Source organism: Stegastes partitus, unplaced genomic scaffold, assembly GCF_000690725.1.
Source record: "Stegastes partitus isolate 25-593 unplaced genomic scaffold, Stegastes_partitus-1.0.2 Scaffold471, whole genome shotgun sequence".
NCBI lineage: Eukaryota > Metazoa > Chordata > Actinopteri > Pomacentridae > Stegastes > Stegastes partitus.
In genome coordinates, this window is record NW_007578202.1 from 92,071 (window position 1) to 109,049 (window position 16,979).

Below are 16,979 nucleotides of genomic sequence, written 5' to 3' on the forward strand. Positions count from 1 at the left end.
AGCAATTAGCACTAACTTACTTTTTCCTCTTTATAGTCACAGGGGCTTGACTCTGCCGAATAACAGGGTGAAGATGACTTTAGTTTGCTCGCTTTAGGAGTGATCTCCATCGGTGAAACTTACTTACACTCATGTAAACTGACGGCTTTTTGGGCTTCGGTACAGCAGTTTAACTTAGCTCTCTGTGTTAAGTTAGCCAAACACGTATTAGTTAATGACTTACTTTTCCCTCAACAAACAGAAAAAAACGCCCCTCTAAACCCCAAACTAGCACAAGAGCTTTAAAGAGTTTTCTTAAACGCTGTCGCAATAACTACTGAGCAGCCCAGTTTTCACAAAACACTGACTGAACTGTAAAACCTGAAGCGATGCGAGATTTTTGTTTTTCCGTATTTTTGCGGCACAAAACCCTCGAGCTCAGCGATTGGACAGAATCTGGTGACGTATTTACCGAAGAGCATCTTGGGAGCTGTAGTTGTTGGTGGCACAAAACTATAACTTTACAAGTAGATGTTTTTATGTTATTTCTTAAACTCTTTGTTTGGGGTTTTTTCACCTGTTATTTCTAGAATTGTTAAAATTATAATAAAAAAAAGACTTTTGTGGCAGCTGTGATGGAATAAAACTACTGTTTCTAAGCTTAAAAAACTTGAACAGTAACTAAAGATACAAGCCATGTGTTTATTATAACAAAACAAATGCAAATCAAATAATGACATTAAGTGTATTAGAATAAACTAGGATTTTTCTTTTAACATAGAAGACACTATTTGGCAGGGCTGTTCTAGTGAGATTAAATTCAGACACTTCTGCGGAAAACGGTAGCAGAAAGTAGAGGTAATTTTTGTGGGCTTGTGGTCAGTTCAACTGTTTCTTGTTACCCTCGTTGCTATGGTCGAGTCATATTGTGATTCAGCTCTTCTCATCAGTTGATTCACCCCTTTTAAGGGACTTATTTATAACCCCTCCTGCCCGATCCAGTCATCGGTTGTTTGAGGCCGTTTTCACACTCGTGCTGTCTTTTTTTCTTTCTCCTTTTTTAAAAATTGTGTCTTTCTATAGCTGTGGGGTGAAAGGTGTGAATTAAAACGTGATCCTGCTTGAACTTGAACATCAGCACTTGGCAGGGTGATATTACACACCCCAGGGAACTGGGGATTTTTTGCATTTTACACGGATGAATCTTGCAGGGCTGAGAGATAAAGATAATTACTATGTGTGCGTCAGTAGACTGTTTTCTGTGCTTCTTCTTTTTTTTTTATATCCTTTGAATAGCTGACATAAACTACTGTGCTTGCTCCTCAGCAATAAGACATGAAGTATAGCAATAGTGTGGGTTTACAGAATCTAGAGGCTACGTGAGACAGTGAGTGGAGGTGCCAGGTCTTTCATGAAACACATGCCAAGCATTCAAAAATACGGCTTTGTGCCATGTATGTGCAGGCAATTGATTCCTGTCAATGCACATATATGGGTCAGTGGTAAGACGTTACTTTCTACTTTACGTCTAATGCTGTATTCTCCAGTTGTTGAGCAATGTGTCGGGAAGAATATTCAGCTTTTTTTCCACCTTTTATTGCTGGAGGAGATGTGATTATCGCATGCACAGACTGCAGTGGTGCCATTTGATTTTGTTGGCTGAGAAGGTGGTTTGTATTTTGGATTAGCAGGTTATTTTAATTTCCACATGATACTCTATCTAATCTACTGTTGCGGTGTGAAAGTCTTCACTTTATCATGGTGCCAGTGTGTCTCATCTGCAAATACATCCATGTAAAACTCTGTAAACTAGATTTTGGGCCTATCTGCAAGAGACAACAAAATGTCCTCATAATGCAGCATCTGCTTTAGATGACAGCGTTTGTCGGTAGTGCACATTCATAGAAAATGCAAATAATGACACCGAAAACCAGCTGGCATGCAGGGAACTTGAGTCGTTTTCAACTCCTCGGTGTTTGATATGGTAGACATTCTTCCCAGCAGACATTCTGACTTGTCATAATAAGAAACACACAGTTGCTATTAATATAATTAAGGAAGGCAGTGCGACAGTGACTCAGCATGTGCAGCCCCCCCAGAAAGTGAAGCAGCTAAATGGAGCTCAGCATAAGTAACTCTATTATTCACACCTGTGCTTTTCTACTATAAAATGGCAAAATGTCCGCTCTGAAAAAAAAGGCCTTTAACTTAAAAATAAAGTGCTTTCGAAACAGCAGTTTGACCTTGAGCCTGATGATTGTTGGGCCAGTTGGATGAGTGTGGTTATTGCACAGCTTTTCCGAATGAATGAGAGATCTGTGCTCCTTCACGGTCAAAGACTTTAGCGTTGACCACCTACATCAAAGCCTGAAATCCTTTTAGAAAAAAAAAGATTGTCTTTTCATGTTGCCATGCTTCTCTGTGTACTGAAGCTCTTTGTGTTAATGTTGCAATAATGCTCTGCAACTGGAAACTGTTTTGATTTATTTCCTCAATTAACTTTACATTATGTAACTGATCACATGGGACCGTTTGTGCTTATAACACAAAATCTGTTTTACCAACATAACAGAAACCTCTAAACTCACTGTGTCTATCAAGTTTAAGTTCAAAGCCCCTCCTAATTCATTTCTTCTTCTGTGGCACTCCTTATACTTTTTTCCCACCTCTTTTAGAGCAGTTTTCCTGTGGGAAAGGAGCTGGAGCAGGTTGCTTTGGCATTTTTTTTCAGTACCACTTGTTATTGTCAGAATTAATGAAAATCACCACTGAGAGATGGTGTTTGATGTGTCGGAAAATTCAACACAACGCAAAAGCTAATCAGTTACAAGATAAGATAATTAAATCAAATCAAGTTTATTGTCATTTTGCTGTACATACAGCAGTAGTACAAACAAGATGAGGGAGCGTTTCTTCAGGATCCAATAACTAAAAGCAAAGATGAGATGAGATGAGATGAGATGAGATGAGATGAGATGAGATGAGATTAGGTACAACAGAGTTGGATAAGATAAGCATTTAATTATCTATCAGCAAGAGAATGCGCAACTATGTATGAAACATCAGTGGAATTTTTTTTTTTAAAGTAAAGAAATATACACAAATATTGTTGTTATTGTACAAATCCGTCCATATGTGGAAATTCAGACATTACACAGATTCCTCTGAGTGTGGAAAGTATTGATATTGCACATATCTATGTGTAGTTGTTATATATACAGATGTATTTAAAATTGACAGTTATCTTCATAAAATGTCCCTAAAGAGCCTTCCATGTTTCCTACAGGCAAAGCTGATGATAGCAAATTGCATGTTTTGTCTGATCAGCACTCAAAACCCCAAAATGCTCAAATAGCCATTATACCAGGCAAAGAAAAGCAGCAAATCCTCTCAGTTTAGAAGCTTGTACTGAAAAGTTTTTTTCAATTTATTATTATTTTAACTTGACACCGACTTCAACAATGAATCAGTGTTCCAAATAATGACTGCTTATTTCTAACCTAATTGTTTCAGCTCGAAAATATTCCAAGTGCAAACAAAATCAGATGACAACAGCTTCAGAAATAAACAGTTACACACTCTCTTCAAAATGTGTCTGCACTTTCTCTCAGCGGAGCGTCCACAGATGAAGCATGCTCCTGGACTTTATTTATTATAGCAGAGCGGTCTATCCTAGAACACAGAGTGACGTACTTTTACATGATGAACCTGAGCTTTATGTCCAATGTGTCTGTTCCCTGCAAATCATCTTTTACGGTTCACAATAAACAAACTGGAGAGAAATCATGCCTGCAGGCTGCTTCACCTTTCAGCTACTTACAGATTCCTTCACAACCCGCAGTTACAAACAATATTTACTCAATCACTGCTGAGATTGTCGCACAATGTTGTCTGATTTACCCGAGGACAACTTGTGGTTCCTCTACAACATTCTGCTGTGTAGATTCATAGAGAATCATTAGTGTTCATGTCACATTAACTTGATAAACCCAGAGTGATTAACAAGTATTTTGTCATGTAATGTGCTTCTTTTGAAGCTGCTGCCCCCTCGTTCTGGCAAAATAATGAAGCCTTATCTGGAGAAGTTGTCATCCTAAACACTAACAGGAGTGTGTTTCATCCAAAAAGGGCCTCACAAGGCAGTCAGCTCCTTCTTTTTCTTGTATTTTTTTTTGCTTCTCCCCACCCTCCTGGTTGCTTTCCGTTAAGATTTGGCATTATTCAAGCTCGCACATAGATGTGAGCGGAGAGAGCAGCTCCTCCTCCCGTTACACTGTCCTTGGGGCCATTTGTTTTCCATCATTTGAACAGATTAGAGTCATACTCTGCCGTGAGTCATGCTGGGTGGGTGGATGTCTGCACAGGGTGTGGTGGGTGAGGGAGCCTACTGGTGCTTGCGGCTGCCAGTGGAGGAATAAAGCGTCTAATTTGGCTCAAAATTGCAGAAATGTAAATGAATGGATGCTTTTTTATATCATTATGATCATACAGTTTGAAAAAAAAAAAGCCTCTCATTTAATTTGGGGGGAGAGAGTGCATGTGGTAGATAAGGATGCATCTTCTGAAGACTTGTCACATGAAAGCTATCAGAAGTCCTAATCTGAATAGTAAACAGGAAAAAGCAGAAACCGATCCACAGACAGCTGCACAAATGTGCTGAGTCTGCGCAAAGGTTGCTCTAAAAGTTACTTTGAGGAGGACTTGGTGAGAAAAAAAAAATATCTGCCTGTGTTGTAAAATACAGTTTGGTTATGTAATAACACAGGGGCTGTAACCATAGCTTATAGATTAAATACTGCGTTTCTCCTTCCAATGTGCGCGCCAGATGTGATCCAGCTGCGGCAGGATGGATTCGCTGCGCACAATAGATCAGCAGACCCTGAAATAGCTGCACTCCTGTCCAAAAAGCATCAAAGGAAGGGAAGAAAAAAGAAAGAAAGAAAGAAAGAAAGAAATCCCACCTCCCAAAATCACTCCTTTTCCACCTCCTCCTCCCCAAAAAAAGTTTGGTGACTGAAGCAGCGAGCAGCAGAAGCAGCAGGAGGAGTTCATCACTTTTCTCTTCTTTCTTTTTTTTCACAGTCGACTATCTGTGTCTGCGGGGCTGAGACTGACGGCTTAATTGGTTCCCTGAGGCGCTGTTTTCTTTTTTAAATTCAGCTTTCCGTGCCGTCTACTACACCTGCCTGCCAAGCTGCAGCGCTGATGGGCGCGGCTGGGACCGGTGCCCAAATCTCTGTTTTGACTTGCCTGGGAAAGTTGAGCGAAAAGGCACAAAAGGACCGAGGAGTTTAAGAACATCCCTGCAAGACGCGTCAGCCTCACATAAACTTATTGTTCCTCCAGCGGATCATCCTGAGAGGAACTTCTTCATTTGTTCGAGCTGGCTGAAGGTAGGATGCGGATCTATACGCTGGAATAACCTGGAGACTTTAAAAAAAGAAAGAAAAAGTTGTTTATGCTGGATGTTGCGGATGTTTCTTCTTCTTCTCACCTGCCTGCTGCATCTCTGCACTAACAAACTGCACTCTGGGAGTTTAGGTGATGGGCTGTCAAGTTCTTTATTTTTTGATTTTATGGGCTTGGGTGGCTTTAAGTCCACTATACTCCTATAAATCTTCCACAAGTACTTCTTGGCTTGTTTGCACAATCCAGTGGGGGGGATTTTTCTTTTTTTGTGGGGATCATTATCTGTTACTGTGATCTCAGGATAGTTTTACATCTATTTACATCCATCTAAATATACTAGAGGAACTGGCCCTGCTGTATCCAGCTCTATTTATCAGCACCCTTTTCTATTTGTTGTTCATATCAGATAACTTCATAAAAGTTTTTAACGAGATGGTCAGCAGGAGCGAATTCATTGGGGATTACTGGTTTCCACTGTTTGCTTTTCTCATAGCTGGAGATGGTTGTTGCACTTTACAAGATTGTGATTTGGGCACCACATGATTAGAGAGAGAAAAAAAAGAGAGTCTTTGTGGAGGTGTCTCTGCTTTTTCTTTAAAAGAAAAGAAAACGTTGTGCAGGAGATGAAGCACATGCAGTTAAAGGTCCGTGGCTGGTAGGGTGTGGTGAGGAGGATGGTCTTTCAGAGCTGTGCACTGATCCGCCAGCCTGCTTTTGTTCCTTTGTTAGTTAGGTTGTTTTTTTTCAAAGGCAGAAAAGTAATTACAAAGTCTGTTGAAATCTATAGATCGCAGCTTTTTCTTGTGACCACTTCTCACATGAGAGTTACACGTGTCTGGAGAGTTTCTTCTTAGGTAACAGTTCAATGAGTTTCTCTTCTTTTTTTTTCTTTCTTACCTGGATTGTTTTTAGGCCTGTTGCTTTCTGTTGTGGAAGCGAAAACTGTTAAATTAAAGTATGAGACTGCGGTTTTCCAAATGTGATCATGAGAAGGATGTGATGAAATGTCTTCAGCGGGATAAAACTCCCAATTAGTGCAAGTAAACAAGCGGCCTCTCCTTTAACCCGAGTCATTCCAGGCCTAACTTTTTTTGGCCTTTTCCCATCAAATGTTTGCTAAAACTCAATTTAACCGCAGCTGGCACAGAATATGCATGACCGTGGTCGATGTTTTATCACCAGATAAGATGGGATGGACGAGTTAACGAGGCAGATGGACATCTCGGGAGAAAGGGGTGAGAGTTTTGAATTTATTCACCAAGTCTTAAAACTGCAAATCGAAAGAAACACAAGTCAAAGGGTCAATTTAACCGAAACACGCGCGAAAAACCCAAAAAAGCTGGAAGTTTGAGGGTATTTCAGCAAAATCTGCCACCGAAACTGTTGAATTTACTTTTGTTTGTGTTGCTAAAAGCAGAAGCTTCTCTAAAAACCTCATTTCCACAGACCTCATTGCGGCAAGAGATGTAAAAATATGAGCCTAATGACAGATTGGTGTGGAATTAAATGTGCATTCAAAAACCTAAAAAAGTACACAGTTTTCTTTGAGTCCTTCATCCTGGTGATGGTGGTGTCTCTCTTTTTCTGGGGGCTTATTATCACTAACGTCCTGGCATGACTTTACTGGTGTCAGTTTCCATTTCTCAGGGTGCAAGTCATCCTCCGGGTTTTCCTCTTCTAGTCACAGCTAAATGTCAAGCTCATCCGGGCCTGAAGACTTTTAAGGCGACGAAGGATGGAGAGGTCAAACGAAGGCTGATTATACGTTTGACACGAACCGAGAGAAACATATAATCAGCCACTCTGTCCTCTTGTTTTATATGTCACTTTTAAATGAACGCTAGCAAAATTTATTTATGTCGCACTTTCTTAAACCGGTAGTTAAAATATGCTTTACAGAAGAGACAGACAAGATAATGTGGTTTGGAGGAGCATAGAGAAAAAGCTGAATTTGAGCATTTTAGGATGCTCTTTGTGCAGCTGGGACTTTTGTTGGAGGCTTCTTCAGAGTCGAGGAACAACAGCAGAACCAGCGTGATCAGGTTTAGTTGTTTTTGGACCCTGAAACAGACAGAAAACCCTAAAAGGGAAGGAGTGAGGAGGTGAAGGAGGACAGGAGTGAGGAGGCTGCGTGAAATTGAAGTGGAATTTAAATGATCTACAATTGAAGGCAGTAAAACTCAACAGGCTGCAGCTAGAGAACAAAACGCCTCCTGGTTGAAGAGGGGTGTTATTAGAACCAATTATCTGCACCCATAAATTACACAAACTTTAATTGAATCTGTTTTTTTTAATGCAGTAAAGACTTTCACTTCTTTGCCTCTGTCTGGTTTAAAACTAAAGAGGCTGACTTGAGGAGAACGTTTTGGACTTAAGAGAGAACATGTGGAAGAGGAAAACCCAAGTTGACGCTGAAGGTTGATCGAGGACATTAGCAGAAGTCATGAGATGAAAATAAAAAAATCTTAGCACAAAGATCCAGTTACTGAAACGTTTCTGGATCAAAAATAGAGTTTATTTATCTGTACGCTTTATTAAATCACCCTCGGGACTCGTCTCTGCAGATAAAAGCCTTCAGATGCGCATGAAGTTTATGGGAACGTCCAATAAATTATTCTCGTTCTGAGAAGTTTTTGTCAGTAAAAATCAAAACCGTGACGCCCCCAGAACAGACTGACATGCCATAAATACTGTCTTTCTATACACTCGCTTTAGTAACTTCACCTGCAGCATGTGATTTACGACATATTTGCCATTTTGATAAGATTTGAACCGTCTCAACCGATTCGCTTTGACATTTTGGCGCCAGTTTATTGGGAATCACATGCTGTCAAGGGTTTCAGAGTTTAACTAATGGCTTTAATAGTGGTTAATAAATCTTTTAATGCTTAAAAAAAATCCATTGTAAGGCACCGACAAGAGCAACATTTGCGTGAAAACGTTCCCAGTTGGTGACGTTAACAGTCAAGTTCCGTGAAGTTTGTTCATGAGAAGTTCTATCAGTCTTACTTCCTAATTGTATTTTAAGTTAGAAAAGGTTTCTGTTTTAAAAAATAGCCATAACCAGAGGGTTTTTCTAATATTTCCTTCAACTCAGAAACCTTAAGCTGTTTTTTAACAGTTTATAAAAGGATCTTCTTGCTGGAGGAGGATAAAAGCCAACCTGGCAACCCAGACATAACTCTTATTAAGGCCCCATAACCAATAAAAACAATAAAACACGACTAAATGACGTATCTTTGATTTAGAAAGCCTCTAGCTATCGTATGAAGTTGTTTTATTTGTCCAGAAATTGCAGCAAGACAACTCAAGACGTGAATTCAGATCGAGACACGCATAAAGTCGCTCCCGTCTGTTAGCCGAGATTAACATGTCAGAGTTTAAATAATGAAGTTTGATGTAGCAACAAGCAGCTCGATGCATGGATGAACAGGAACCCAGTGTACACAAGGGTAATTATTTCTCTTTTCAGCAGTTGTGACAGAAACCGTAACCACCACAACCAGGCTGACTTCTCTCCCACCAAGTGAGTCTTTTCTGTCCTCCAGTCGTGTTTGCCTTGATTATTGTCAGTAAACTAGAAGTATAATGCAGTAATTATAGCTCTTAAGGAAGTACCCCGATGAGTAAGAGCTTCTCCTTGTTTTGCTGTGTGTCTTCTCGTTGCTAGAGGGAACCAGCGGATCAAATCACAGGAATATGTCCAGCAGTGCTGGAGGGCTGGGCTTGGAGAAGAATGTCTTAACCCAGAACAGCAGTGGAACTTACTTCTCTACATGTGAGAGCGACTTTCCATTCATGGGCCAGAACTGGGAAGTTGTGGCTTTGTCTTCGGACAGAGTTATGAAATGTCCAACGCTGTATTTTTAACTGCGAGTGGAGAGAAAGATGTTTGTGCTTTATGGAAGTTTAAGGAACTTCTAGGCAACTGTGGAGAACGTGTTGTACTGATCTTTGCTCGAGTGAAAGCAGCAGCTTGTAGAAATGCTCCGTTATAGATAAAAGTTCTAAATTGAGTAATAAATGTACACAAAGTAAAAGTTACTCAATCCAGTAAACATGGATGCTCTCATGAGCCTGATGCAGGATTTTACTGATGTAGCTGGTGGAGTTGGAGCAAGTTTACTTTACTTACACCTGAAATATGTTATATTTTAATGCCACTTTATACTTCAGCTCCACAACGTCTCATGGAGAGGTACTTCCCTCCTTTTATTACTCTCCTGAGATTATTTGACTGATGCTTTACAAGTTAGGACTCTTTTACACAAAATTTAGGAAGAAATTGTAAAATGTAATGCTTCGTTACTGACAGTTAGTTGAATATTTAATCAGTCAGGTGAGGTTTAATGTAAAAATATACCAAAGTTTGATTGTTTTCAATTTGTCAGATGTGAGAATTCGCTCTAGCTTCAGTGTAATTACTCTCTGCAGTTTGTAAACACGTTCGTTTATGCTTTAAGTCAGTTGATTTTAATGAACTGCTGGTGATGCCTTGTGCACAATAAGTGAGCTCAACATGCAGCAACATACAATGCGTCAACTGATTTGCAGAAAGTTAATCATGTGCTGCATGAAGAGCAAAGCTGCAACAAAAAAAAAATCAACATTTAGTTGCGTTTTTATAAATTTTCCCTGAAAAATCAATGATTTTTTACAAAATAATGTAACAAATTAAGCAACTGTCTCCATTTTTACCTATAAATAGAACATGATAGAATTTTAGAATTATGATTTTTGCAATAATCTATATTTTAATATTTATATTCATAGAAATGGTCTCATGTTTTCTGATGTTTTGTATCAGAAACAAGCTGTCAGCAAGTTTTTTGCAGTAAAACATGCAGTATTTCCTCTTAAAACGTGGTGGAGCTGAAGTATAAAGTCACTCATGTCAAGCACAAACAACACAAACGCTTCCACGTGACTCCGACACATTCGTGCAGAGACGACACAGTTGCAGGAAATGAATAATAACTCGTATGCACGGTGTTTTTTCAGCCGCTGTCGGCGTGAACGGCGGTAGCTACAGCTCCTCCTCAGGAATCTTCGCCGGAGGAGACTCCTCGGGAGGAGGCGAAGGTGGAGGGAGCTACATAGATGGAGAAAGCTACGGAAGTGTCAGCAGAGGAGGAGGTGGAGGAGGAGGAGGAGGTGGCGGAGGCGGCGGAGGGGGCAGTTATCTCGTGAGCTCCGTGACAAAGGTCCGGTCCAGCTCGTCGGGCGGTGCCAGGAGGACGCAGACCGCTGGCTCATCAGGAGGCCTGTCGCCAGCTTTCCGAGAGAGGAAGACCATATCCAGCCGCTCGGGAGGTTATGACGGTGAGATCCTGTCGGTGAAACAAGCGCATGACATGAAACAGAAGCAGTGAAGGAAGCTGGCACAAGTCAAGGGTGCAGTTTATACTTCAGCTTTAACTATTGTGTTTTCTTCTAGGGAGCTCCAGTGCTAACTCCTCTCCAGAATTTTCACGCAAAGATTATGGAAACTATTGTAAGTGAGAGTGACGGCTGCAGGATGTGGGGTTATATACTCTCTCAATGCCCAACTTCTGCCCTTCCTTACCTTAAATGACCCTGTGTTTTCCCCCCTTTTTTCTTTTTCCTCTCAGGCTCCAGCAGCACGAGAGGGAGGAGCGAGAGCAGAGGTATTCAATAATGCCCTCCTCCCTTCATTATTTCTGCACCATCTGACTCTGAATTGTCCGTGCTTTGCTTTTTTATTAAACCAGGATTCCTTTGTCCATTGTGTTGTGATTATTTTTTTTCTTCCAGAGAGCGAGATCAGAGCCAGATTACAAAGTGCCTCCCCGACCGCCTGCAGATGTAAGACACTGAAGACATGCTGTCCTTATGCAATTCCTCATAAAGCACCAAAGTATTTTTTCTTTCCGAGTGTGTTCATTCAAAGGACCACTTGGATTGAGGGAGATTTTTCCTCTGTGTGTGTGTTTTTTGAATTATGCTGCTGTCAAACGCTCTGGCTCAGACTTCAGCACATCGCAAATGCACATTCCGCTTCTCACATGCAAGTTTATGTCCATGAAATCTCAATTAGTAACACATGTGCCGTTACCTCCCAGCAGAAGATATACATCAGCAGGAGTGGGAAGGGGCGAGGTTTAAACAGGGACGAACACGCGTTTGTTTGCACCGAAACCACATGGAGGAGAAGTTGAGGGCCAAAATTTGCGGTGGTGGCAGCAGCGGCACACATGAGTCACTGCTGCGCCTCCTCGGTCGAAGCAAATCAGTGCGGAGCTGCTCATCGCCTCCCTCTGCTGGTTGAAGGGAATCATTTCTGTTATTTAATCCGCATTTTTCAACAGTTAGTCATGCTGTGCCACCTCCACCCCTTTTGGATTTCTGAGTTTTATTGACTGCAGTCAGTGGTGGAAGAAGTACTTTTACTGACATGCAAATAACAGAAAAACAACAGCAAGAGGAAGCAGAAGTGATGTGCTTGTACTTTTTATTGTTAATTCATAGCACTTCGAAGGGAATACTGCACTTTTTTTTTTTTATCCCACTGCATTAGTTCGACAGATAAACTTAGAAAATGTTCATACAAAGACACCCATGACTATATCACAGCTCCAGCTGATGAATGTTTTCATTGCTGATTAATCTGCTGATTGTTTTCTCAATTAATCGATTAGTTGTTTGGTCTGGAAAATGGCATAAAATGGCAACAACAGCAAAAAATTAGTTTCAACAGTTTCCCAAAGGCCAAGATAACGCGCTCATGTATAACATTTTGTACATAACCTAAAGAAATTCTGGCATTGAGGAGTGAAAAAAGAACAAATATATATTTTTTAGAAGCTGGAATGAGAGAATTTCTACTCATATCAGTTATCAAAGTAGTTGTAAATAAATGTATTAGCTGACAGGTAATTGATTGATCTATTAATCATTATAGTTTTACAGGATATTAAGTAGATATCATTAAAGCAGTAATACCAAATATTCATATTTATAGTGCTTTAGTGCTTCTTTTACTTACCTTAAAAACTGTATTTACTCAGACAGATTCCTGAATTTAAAATTTCTACTGAAGTAAAAGTGCTTACGTATTAAAAATAAAAATACTTTCACCACCATAAATGAAAATGCCATGAGCTACTGCCACATTTAAAATACTATTTTGTCATACATTTAGATTTTAAGGGTTTATGTTATTGACTACATTGGTGAGACAACAAACTAATGAGCAAAATGTAGCTTGTGAGCTTGATGCAAACAGCCTTTGGACATACAGACTGTAAATAATCAAAATAAAGGATTTTTTTCTTAAACAAAAATAGTCCAGAGAGCTAAAAATCATATTTTTTTCATTCTTTTTGTAATCATGCATCCTGTGAAGACTGTACAGGCAGAGAACAGTCTGTATGTCTTTAGACTTTGTGGGTTGTATAGCAGTGATATTTTGAGTAAAAAAAAAAATGAAAAGAAAGACACAAGGCCATAGTTTGCTGTCCTCAAACCATTTTTAGTAGTGGTCTGAGTGTCTGTCCTAATTTGTAGCTTGAAATTACATTCACTGACATTCTGTACTTCACATTTATTCCAGCAGACTTTCAGACTAAACTCACACATTGCAGTGAACTTCTCAGTGATGTGGCACTGTTGCGTTCATTGAGCTTTATTTATGCAAACTCTTGCAGGGACGGAGCTGGACGACGTGAAGAAGCTGCTGAAGGGACGCTCCAACAGCGTCAGCCCCACGCGCTCCTCCTGCGCCTCCATCACGCTGCCTGTCCCTAAGAAGGCCAGCGTGGAGACCAAGACCGTCTCGGTGGCCTCCCAGTCAGGTATCTACTGTTGATAGAGTCGCACACTTGTGCATACTGTACATGCACAGACAGGCTGTCTCCCTCACAAATAGCTTCAGGCGGTCTCAGATGCCTCTCATCCACCGATCCAAAGCATCTGGTTTTCTTTTAAGGGTAGTTTTTCTAATAACAGACGTTTCTGATCACACTTTTTACAATTCACCTGGAATCTGCAGTGGAAACATGCTGGAGTCCATTTTCTTAGCAAATGTGGAGGAACATGCAATATGTATAATAAAAGAAAACGTTGAAGGGAATTGTAAAATAAAAGTAATATAAATCTTCGTTGGGAAATAATGTCACAACAGCTTAAAAACCTTTTCAAGGGTCTAATGGAAGCAGATGTTCTCTATACTTTATTCTTTAAAACAGATGTTTAGCTGTGGCAGAACTTTGATGATAATATACAACATATTTGTCTTTGTGTCTTTTCTTTTCAGCAGTTTCCTCCTCATTTGGCTCTGGTGCCAGATCAGGCTTCAACACCATTGACATATCAGGCCTGTATGATAACGGTCTGACATCTGGCCAGCTTGACACTGGTGTCAAAACCAGCCAATATGACGTCACTGTGACGTCCGGCCAGTACGATACTGGTGTCAAATCCAGCCAGTATGATGTCAGTCTGAAATCAGACCGCTACGATACGGGTCTAAAGTCTGGACAATATGATGCCAGTCTGAAATCAGGCCAGTACGACACTGGCATGAGGTCAGGTCAGTATGACACGCTGGACGCCATTCTTCCCACTTTCTCGTGGTCCACGTCCACGCTGCCCTCCACCTCCACCACGGTCGTCGCTGGCAACACCAGCAGCTACTCCTACCAGGTCGGCACCAACAACATGGCGGGAGGCACCTTGCCGCTCAGCGCCACCTCGCCCTCGTCCCTGTCAGGTGAGAGCAAACGTCTACAAATCTGACCTGATGAGTTCACCTCGACTAGTGCTGTTTTACATCCAGTATGGACACAGGAATGATGAAAAAACACACACTATGATAAGTCTTGTAATATTTCTTCTTTGAACTTTACAGATCAGACCAGGGAAGCACAAAGGGGTTAGATAGTTTTCAAAAATAAAATCCAAATACAGTCAGAAACACTGGATCTTTTTTCCAGTTCTGAAGCAAAATGAACAGCTAGTGAACCACGAGCAGATATTTACTGAATTCTGCTGTTTTGGATTAGTGTCACTTACTCTACATTTAATTAATGCCTGAGAAACTGTCTGTAAAATTTATAAACATCAACAGGTCTGGAGGTTCATGTTGTTGAATCTAATTATTCAGATTCTATTCTGGTCATGATATAAATAAAATAACACAAACTGTATGTAGCGTTTAAAATCCACTTTCACTGATGTTTACTTTACAAATAAAGCTTCTACATCAAGTTAAACTGTATGTTTAGGAACTGCACCTCACATTTTGATTCTAGCAAACCAAAAACGAGGAGTTTCAGTTGCTCAAATGTGAAGAATATCTTTGAATTTTGGACTATTTGGCAGCCAAAACTAGAAATTTGCACACGTTTTATAAATTTAATGATGTGTCTTTTTTTTTTTTTTTTTTTTAAACTAGAACAATATAGAGCATCATGTTTGTTTTACTGTTACTTCTTAAATTTTTAAATTTATTTTTTTTCCATCTTTGCATGTCTATCTCCCATGTGTTTTACACTTTGGTGTTCTTTTTTTCCTTTGTCATACATGTGCTGTTTAATAATTTTATGTCATTTAACACCTTATTCCCCTTGGATATTTTTTAGTTTTATTTTTTAAATTTCCACCTGGAAAAACTTCCCTGAATTTTGCTAACAACAGCTAAAACTGTAGGACACAAATGAGCAACCTTTATAGAGAAGAAACATTTAAGTGAAATTTGAAATACAATAAGTGTCCTTGTCGCCATCATGTCAGTGAGATATGAAAAATATTGGAGAGAAACTGCAAATGAGAGAATAAAAACATCCTTAGAGCAGTGAGACAGTGACTAATAACTGGTGTTACTCTAAAATGATCATAGTAGCACCTCTCCAGTGACGGTGTCATCCTCAGCAGCCTTCCAAATACAATAAATTACCAGCTCAGGGGCCTTCATCAAATCTCTGCATCTCTGCTTACAGTTTACGGCTTTCAGAACAATCTGGCGCCCACCTCTGCCAGCGTCCTCACCACCAACGGAACCAATATCAACGCCAACCTCGGGGGTAAGACAAGTTTTCTGACACTTTTTTTTTCTTTTTTTAACAGTATCAAATACACTCAATAATAATTCAAAATCTTTCATCTGGGTGTTGCAGGATATGGTGTTCAGAAGAACGTGTCAAACGGCGGCACCATCATCAGCACTGGAGTTTCTACAAGTGAGTTCAATTCCTCCATCTGTTGAGAAGTCATCACAACTATCAAACTTGAATCATTCCTGAATTTCTCTCTTGTTTTGCAGCCGCTAGATCCCAAACTGATGATTCCTATAAGCAAGGCTACAAGTTCATTTTGTCTGAGAAGGAGAACGTTCCAGCCAAGAGGGACACAGAATTGCTCATTTTGGCAAAAGACAGCGGAAAGCAGTTCACCAGCAGCAGCAGCGTCCATGTAGGAGGAGGTGAGTCACTGACTGGCTGCCCCCTTCTGGACCAACGCTGAAGCTTCTCTCGTGTCAAGAGGGTTTCTCAACTTTCTTTGGATAGAGTTTTGAATTCTCTAGACAATTTGTAAAAGCAGGGTTTTGCAGTGTGTGAGTACTGTTTTTAAATGAGCAGAATATTGATCAGTTGGAGGCTGCAAAATCTTCTTCATCCTGATTTTCTGTTTCTAGGTTTTAAGTAAAAAGTCTGAGCAAACTCACCTGAATATGAATTTACCCTCAATAGCTTTTGTTATAGTTCAATTTATCATGATCAGATTAGTAAGATCATCAGCACCAACCTTTTTTTTTCCTCTTTCAACTTTCATTTTCTACTTTTTGTTGTTTTTGTTGTTTTCAGCTCCTTAAACACAGTAGATTTTTTTCTTTTTTTTTTTTTAAGTATCGTGAACATATTTTCTTCTTTTCCAGGTTCTCTGTCAGGAGATTCAATAAAGAAGGAGAAGCTTATTTCCAGCTACACTGAGACGATGCCACTCAAGTCAGAGACAGGCAACAGTTACTGTGAGCAGACGTTGAAAACACAACACAGAATGAGTCCAATTATAGAAATAAATGAGTGACGCTTGTTTACGTCTTCAACAGATGGATCACCTGGAGTTGTAATGAAAGACAAGGCCACCTATGCAGGTATTTTTCACTGATATTTTAGCTGAATTAATTAGATGATCAACAATTTTGATCATTGAAATGAGTCGATTCTGTCATTGCTTTGGCAAAAGTAGTGAAAAATGCAAAACACATTCTGATTCTGTTGCTTTAAATGAGATGAGATGCGAAGCTAATATTTGGGGGATTCAGACATTTGAATTTTTGATGTTAAATTAACTGATAAGGAAAATAACAGTTGATATTTACGTGATGATTGCTATTTTAGTGTTTAACTCTCGGCTCCGTCCTCAGAGATCCACAGGGACAGCGGCATGTTCGGAGGCGGTGGATTTTGCTGCTGCTCCGACTCGTGCTGCTCCTGGTGGAAGTGGCTGCTGGGTCTCCTCCTCCTCTCCCTGCTCCTGCTGGGACTCCTGTTCGGCCTCATCGCCCTGGGTAAGGCCGACTTATGCAACATTATGAGATTTACACTCACAGGGGGAAAAAAAAATAAAAA

At 40.1% G+C, this 16,979-nt stretch overlaps 2 protein-coding genes across 10 annotated transcripts in view; one reads left to right on the top strand and one right to left on the bottom strand.

The window, feature by feature from the left end:
• sfr1 (SWI5-dependent homologous recombination repair protein 1) overlaps positions 1 to 391 on the bottom strand; it is a 1,343-nt gene extending 952 nt beyond the window's left edge. The window contains exon 1 of the mRNA XM_008286802.1: positions 21 to 391. Coding sequence (XP_008285024.1) covers positions 21 to 110 — 90 coding nt within the window. The 5' untranslated portion in view covers positions 111 to 391. The remainder of the gene's footprint in view (positions 1 to 20) is intronic.
• A 4,568-nt stretch (positions 392 to 4,959) lies between these two features.
• Positions 4,960 to 16,979, top strand: part of col17a1b (collagen, type XVII, alpha 1b) — a 33,475-nt gene continuing 21,455 nt past the window's right edge. For 2 of the 9 annotated variants that reach the window (XM_008286807.1, XM_008286811.1), the window contains exons 1-16: positions 4,960 to 5,372; positions 6,571 to 6,623; positions 8,861 to 8,914; positions 9,059 to 9,166; positions 10,390 to 10,710; positions 10,826 to 10,882; positions 11,001 to 11,036; positions 11,164 to 11,214; positions 13,056 to 13,202; positions 13,664 to 14,119; positions 15,348 to 15,431; positions 15,525 to 15,587; positions 15,671 to 15,829; positions 16,283 to 16,375; positions 16,457 to 16,501; positions 16,775 to 16,918. In XM_008286807.1, coding sequence (XP_008285029.1) covers positions 6,581 to 6,623; positions 8,861 to 8,914; positions 9,059 to 9,166; positions 10,390 to 10,710; positions 10,826 to 10,882; positions 11,001 to 11,036; positions 11,164 to 11,214; positions 13,056 to 13,202; positions 13,664 to 14,119; positions 15,348 to 15,431; positions 15,525 to 15,587; positions 15,671 to 15,829; positions 16,283 to 16,375; positions 16,457 to 16,501; positions 16,775 to 16,918 — 1,861 coding nt within the window. In that variant the 5' untranslated portion in view covers positions 4,960 to 5,372; positions 6,571 to 6,580. Of the gene's footprint in view, positions 5,373 to 5,413; positions 5,521 to 6,570; positions 6,624 to 8,860; positions 8,915 to 9,058; positions 9,167 to 10,389; positions 10,711 to 10,825; positions 10,883 to 11,000; positions 11,037 to 11,163; positions 11,215 to 13,055; positions 13,203 to 13,663; positions 14,120 to 15,347; positions 15,432 to 15,524; positions 15,588 to 15,670; positions 15,830 to 16,282; positions 16,376 to 16,456; positions 16,502 to 16,774; positions 16,919 to 16,979 lie in introns of those variants that run through there. The other 7 variants (XM_008286810.1, XM_008286816.1, XM_008286809.1 and 4 more) reach the window with 6 other exon arrangements.